General features: G+C 33.0%; 1 protein-coding gene across 1 annotated transcript; it reads right to left on the bottom strand.

The window, feature by feature from the left end:
- Window positions 1-592: 592 nt before the first annotated feature.
- Window positions 593-6,296, bottom strand: LOC136230390 (fimbrin-2). Its single transcript, XM_066019454.1, has 14 exons — window positions 5,956-6,296; window positions 5,673-5,846; window positions 5,050-5,291; window positions 4,773-4,944; window positions 4,594-4,632; window positions 4,312-4,380; window positions 4,112-4,228; window positions 2,798-3,009; window positions 2,529-2,684; window positions 2,139-2,338; window positions 1,872-2,029; window positions 1,180-1,276; window positions 988-1,079; window positions 593-902 (listed from the first exon to the last, which is right to left on the bottom strand). Exons 1-14 carry the CDS (start codon window positions 6,040-6,042, stop codon window positions 735-737), a joined length of 1,983 nt encoding a protein of 660 aa, XP_065875526.1. The 5' UTR covers window positions 6,043-6,296; the 3' UTR covers window positions 593-734.
- Between the last annotated feature and the right edge of the window lie 515 nt (window positions 6,297-6,811).

Raw genomic sequence — 6,811 nt, 5'->3', positions numbered from 1 at the left:
TAGTTTTCATCTTATCTAGTGGGAATTAGGATAATATGGGATCCACATTCCCTATTTTTTCAAATTTTTAAATAATATTATTTTAGTGAAATGCCACAACTAAATATAAAAATTTGAGAAATGAGAGCATGCAAAATTCAAAATAAGATGCCGGTCAAATGATTCAAATGAAATCTCATGAACCCAAAAAAAAAAAAATCTACCTTTCTAGTCCAAGGAGCACCAATAATCACTCAATCCACGTTTCACAAACATACTCGGAGTAACACTAGAACACAAAATAGAGTTGAATTTTGCACCTTGAACAGGTTAAAAGAGTCAACTGAAAACACTATAATTTCAAGGCAAACTGAACAATTTAAAATTTTAGTTCAATTCAGAGATTGATTAACATGTACACTAGATGTGAAACCTTGGTTATGGAACTCAACTAAAACTTTGTCCAACAGCAAAATTCTAGATTTTGTTATTGGACTAACCATAAAACTATGACAGATTGCTGGGTCTATTTTTCTGTGGTTGATCTCAGTCTGTTTGTATTTTAAGTGTGTGCAGAAAGGGAGAAGTAGAGTTCAGCAAAAGGCTACTAACAAAGAGGGAAAAACTATGCACATGAACTTACTAAGCAAAATTTGCATTAGAACACTTCAATACCTATAAAGCGATACAGACAAATCTTTGCAATCAAATTTAACAAAAGAAAGGTTAAAAAATAAAATAAATGTAATATATGTTTACAAGTGCCCGTTCTCTTCCAAGGATGACTCAGAGGCAGAATCATCCACAGTTGAATTTGAGATGGTTTCACTATCTGAGGTTACAGATGGTTTCTCTTCACCTGGTTGTTTCATGAACCAATACATTATGCTTGCAGTCAATGTAAGCATCATCTTTTGATTGACCTGAAAAGTATTTTCACACCATTTTTTATATTCCATGGAAATTTTACAATTACCATAAACAAAAAGAAGAAAAATGAAAACGTACCTCTGTTATATCTTCAGGAAGCAAAAATATAGAACATCCTAGCTTCCTTGCTATACTTATTATGTAGGTGGCGTTCATCTTTTTCTGATCATCTGCATTTAGCCCAAGTTTTTGCATGAAAAGTGTAATTTAATTCGTTCTAGAAGATAGACAAACATGGAAGACTAATTAGAAGAAAAGATATGTATATACCAGTTACTCCTTTTGTAACTAGACTCCAATTTACTGCTCTAGGCTGAACTGCACTCAGAAGCTCAAGGAAAAATATGCCATCTGACAAACTTTTATCCTGTCAAAGTCAAAGTTGAAACTTGTTAGCATCCAACACCCTTCCTATCTTTCTTGCAAAAACAATCCTCTTGTTTAGCTGATAAAGTAGTTCTCAACATCATATGTAAAAAAGCTTCAAAGGTTAAAATATAATTACACATTTAAACATGTGATGTTTTTCTCTTAATAATTTATATTTATATTTGAACCTATCACTTAAACTTGTAAGTTTTTTCCGTTTGGTATTTAAATTTGTCAATTTTGAACCTCTGACATTTTTATTTGCTGATTTAACAAACTTCAAACAAAATCCATATTGCATGTCTAATTAAATTTGAAGTGTGCCAAATCATCAAATAAGGGTGTCATAGGCTCAAAACTAATAGGTTTAGGATACCAAACGATAAAAAAGTTGTAAGTTTTTGTGATAGATCACAAAGTGTCAAATGGTAAATAGAAATTTAGATGTGTGATTATATATTAGAACAAAGTTTAAAATATACCACAAAAAATAACTAGAAGAAGACCACACCAATAATGTCGCTGCACTAATCATATGGTAAAGTCAGAATCAGAATGATTCCTGTATGCACTGAATTCTAGAGAAAATATACCTTAAAACTATTCATGTGACTCTGGCTTCCAGAATTGCGCACTTGGATGTTGGCCCATTGTAAAATATCAGCATCTGTGATTTCCTTCCCATGAGAATGGAATCTCAAATTTTTTAGAAGTTGAAGGATGTTATATCTCATCAACTGCCACAAATAAGCTACATAGAATTGTGTAAGTTAGATACAATTTAGACCGCCAGAACAACTTCAATGCAAGCAAAACATAACACTGAAGATATAAATGTACTTGTTGGTTAATAAACATACCCAGTATTAATTTTTTATTTCCTTGCACAATGTCATTCCCAGCAATGTTGACCAGGGAAAATTTTAACTGCTTTCCGATTTTTACAACTTGATTACAGTTTTCTACTTTTCTAAATGGCAACTTTATTGGAGGCTTATTTGCAATTTTCCAGTTAACAATCCCAGGTGACACCTTCTCAAGGGTCTCTAGAAGCACCCACCTGCATAGCAACAGACATTTTACTCAGCACAAAATTAAAGTATTCAATCCAGTTTTAAACTCCTGCGAAGCCATTGGTATATGAAGTGGTACAAAAACAGACGACTGTTTTAAAAGCTTGGTCGTAGCTCCTTTATAGCAAGTCTTGTTTTTATGACTGAAGAAACTCTCCTACAAGCTAATATACTTACCCGTTCCTGAGATCTTCAAAAACATTGTCGATGTAACTTGAATGTCCAAAACTATTGATCCAAAATCGAAATGACCTTTCCTCTCTAGAGACTTGTGTATCATCAGGTAGCATTTCAAGAAAGGATATTTGTTTAGTTTCAGTTGAGAGACCATTTCTGCAGGCAATAAATGGTATTAGCTTTTCAAATAATATACCACAATTAATCAAAGCATCTTATAATCATTTTATATGAAAACTTTTCTTTGTTGGGAAAGGCTATAGTCTCACCTATGCTGGAAAATATGTGCAACAAAGGCGAGATTGAGGTTTGGGGAACCTTCAACAATGTCCTTTGCTGTTAAATATCGTTTGCAACCCATCTTATCTGCATGTTCAAGAACTAAATTTGCTCTTTTTAGATGATCTCTCATCGTTAATGTAGATGGATTGCTATGTTCAGGTGCAAGAACATTTAAAAGATTTGCATAAGCCTCCGCATCCTGCGCAGCATAATCTATAGTTAATCACCAGCATAATAATTCCGATGACATATGTCAGAGGTAGAGAAGTATATCATCAGAACCACGCATTTGACTAAAACGTATTGGGGTGTATTTCTAATGCTTCGTTGTAAGTTAAATTCCAAGCCACAAAGAAAACTACTACGAACTCCATTGGCATCAACAGAGAAAGCCAAAGAACTTGTTCTTGGAAGTTTGATAGTAACTAGTATATATCTTAAGTAAAAAAGTAATTGCTGGACGAAGTTAGTTGCTTAATGAATGATATGCATATAATGTGAACAATTAAAGAAAATGATAAGAATATAACAAAACTGAAATTGCCAAATCGATCTACAACTTCGAACGGGAAAATGAAAAAAAGATTGATGTTGCCTAGGAGTAACTTGGGCATCTTTTACTCAGACCATTCTTTTCTTTTTTTGGTAAATTAGGGGGAAGAAAAAAAGGAGAAAGAAAGAAAGAAATCATTAGAAAAGATGTAGTTTTTGTTCTAATCTTTCTAAATCTAATGTCTCAAACTATGAACATAGATTGTATAAGCCAGTACCACAGTTATTAGTCTCCAATTACATAAAATAGCAGGAAACCAGAATCTGGAGCTTTTCAGTATTGCAATTATTTCGTCTTAAGAACAATTGTAAAAAAAAATATTGAATGGGACTTCGAACATATTTATGATTAGCTGCTTCTTCGATCTCCAGATGTATATACCAAACAATTTCGCAGCTGCAGCTCATATGATCTTCATAAGCAAATTCTTTTCCAATCATACTTGTTCGTTGGTGTGAATAAAGTGACACAACTATTACATACTTGCAATTGAAAGTTTTTACACTCAGTTCATCTTTTGTAAACACAATCAAATTCTTTTGCATGATTCAGGACACAGAAGTTAAGGGGGATCAAAATGAAAATGTAGTCAGAGAAACAGTACTTTATGATATTATTCATGGTAAAAAAAAACTTATATCTATTACACCTTGACTCTATTCTGTTTTTATCATGATATTTTTATGATAAAAGCTATTAACATATTTATCATGATTAAAAAGTAATTTAAGCTATGTATATATCTTACCTTCACATCAGAAGAGAAGTTCGTCACAGTTTTCCTGTATGCAGCTTTTTTCAACTGAAAATTCATCCATCTTAGCAAAATTTTCTCTGGTGGTAGACTCATCAACTCTTCTACATCCTGTTTATATGCAACATATAAGTGTTAAATCAATTAAGTCATTCTGGAAGAACGTTCATGAGGTACTAAAGAACACTATGTACCTTGCTGTCATCAACTAGCTCCACCAATTGAGGTGTTTTCTTCAGGTTGAGGTCTGCCAAGAGTTGTATCTGAAACAGCATAACCATTAAAAAGATTAAACAGTGTCCAGTTTATCATAGAAACACTTCTGTAGTTTGAATCTGAATTGATTTTCAACATCGCAGACTTACATTGCTTCAACTATTAGCTATTTAAGTGCACAAATTTCAAAATTCACTGATAAATAACATAATTTCGTCATCTAGGCAACATATGAACTTAAGGAAAATTTAGGACCATACCTTAATGATTTGAGAAATCAATCCAAGCACAAGATGGCGCTGAAAAACAAAATCAACAAGATGCTATCATCATGATCCCAGTCACCAAACTAAATCATTCAAAATATATAACGAAATGGAATGATAGAGCTCAATAATCCAAGCAAGGAAGAGATACAGAAAATGGCCTGTGGACATACCCTTCCTTCAATGAAGTCTTGGGTTCCAATATTGACTACAGTACATCCAATAGCTTTAGCAGAATTAAGACAGAGTGTATGGTTTTCATTTCTCTCCCATGGATTGAGTACTGTCTTTGTATTGATAGCTCTTTCATCAATTGTACCGGGAACTGCCACATTGATAAGCTTACTGCATCCAAGATCATGAAACTTCTTTTAAAATAAAAAAAAAAAAAAAAAAAAACAGTAAAAAGAGCAAAATAACAGCTGCAATGATAATTAAGGTAATAATTACCAGAGAAGGACCCCATCTTTTACAATCTCGAATAGATCATTGGTTGAAGGATCAATAGGAAGGTATTTTTTTAAGAAGTCATCTCCTCCTAGATAGTTATTGATATGAGCAACATAAGATGCCTTCTCTGGGTCACTGATCGTATGAAGTAATGTTGTGGTTGCAGCTTTTAGGAATGCAGAAGAATTCTTTGTGACACTTCCTGTTCTTGCACTGGCATGAGCATGAAGTTTCAAATATACCTGCATCGATTCAGAAGTTCCACGTTAGTCTCCCACTAAAAGATCCATTCGAATCATCAATTGAAACATTACATTCAGTAAATTTATCTACGAAACATAGAATGATTTCTTATTTTGTGATTCATTGTGTAAATTCTGAAAATAGAATTGGAAACCAAATCCAAATGATAATACAAGCTTGAATGCGATTCAAACATATAATTCTGGTCTTTGCTATCGTATCCGTCAATTTGGTAGATTCAAGATCATCATGATTCACGTACCAAACAAACAACAAAACAAATCTGCTCTCTATGGCTAACGGACAGAATCAAGAATCTTAAAAAGGAAACAGAGCAAAATCAATTGGACAATTGTAGGAGTAAGTGAAAGCTGTTAAACCTTCAAAAAGAACTCGAAATCGACTTCATCATCCGGATTTTGATACAAATCTTGAATAAAGGAGGCTCTTTCTTCCTCTGTCAGATTCTGATCACCAACTACTTTCAACCTCGCCATCCGCGAAGCCAAGTCTCTCAGCGTAAGCTTCCCGCTCTCCCTTCTCATGCTCGTAAACTTCAATTCAAAAACCAAACAGAAGTTCATTAAAATGAAAAAAAAAAAAAAAAAAAAAAGAACGCAGATAAAAATCATGGAGGATTTGAAGTTCATTTCAGTAACTTACATGAGATTTCAAACTACGAAGCTCGACCTGAGTGAACTGGTTCTGTAGCCATGGATCTGATACAAGAATGCCAACGTAACCTGACATTTTTCAGAGGTAAATCTTCTACGTTTTTTCTATTTAAATCAAAGAGAGAAAGAAAGAAAGAAATATATATAATATGTTTTCTTCTACTTCTTCTTCTTCCTCTCTTTGTTGAAGTATCAAAAGCTTTTTCTTATTCTGCTCTGAGTTTCTCACTTGGGTTCTCTTCTCCCAAACTGTGTTTTTTGGTATTTGTCTAAAGCTTATCAGAGAAACTTTGTTTCGTACAGTGTGAAGAGTTGAGTTTGGGGGGGACGGAGTTGGAGCTGTCAAAGAATTCAAATAATGACCAAATTGTCCCTCTTCTTCTCTCTGATAAGGTAATATTCCTAACATGGCCCAGCACTGGGTATAGAACTTTGCTGTCCTTTCCACATTTAAATTTTGACTAATTTATCCTCCAACTGCCACTTCTTTTCTAATTGCATTTTGTTTACATTAATTACAGTAGAGGTTTTTTTTTTTTTTTTTTGAGGAGCAGTAGAGTTTTTTTTATGAGAGAGTAAAGTTTTTTAATTGTATTGAATAACTGAACAAGTACTAGCAATAAATATTGGTTTTATCAATGTTATTATTGTGGTCATAATTTTTTAATATCCACTTTTACATGGAGTTTCTGGGTATAGTGAACTAATAATGATCATCTTTTGAATATCTTTTAATATTAGTGATAAAAAAAAAAGTGTAAAAATACAAAGCATTTTTACCTTAACATTAGGAAAAATGATTAGGACCGGTTTCTTCTTGTCAAATGGATGATCTTCTATAAATA

Source organism: Euphorbia lathyris, chromosome 5, assembly GCF_963576675.1.
Source record: "Euphorbia lathyris chromosome 5, ddEupLath1.1, whole genome shotgun sequence".
NCBI lineage: Eukaryota > Viridiplantae > Streptophyta > Magnoliopsida > Malpighiales > Euphorbiaceae > Euphorbia > Euphorbia lathyris.
The sequence above is the reverse complement of the archived record's forward strand: the minus strand, read 5'-3'. Positions and strand labels throughout refer to the sequence as shown.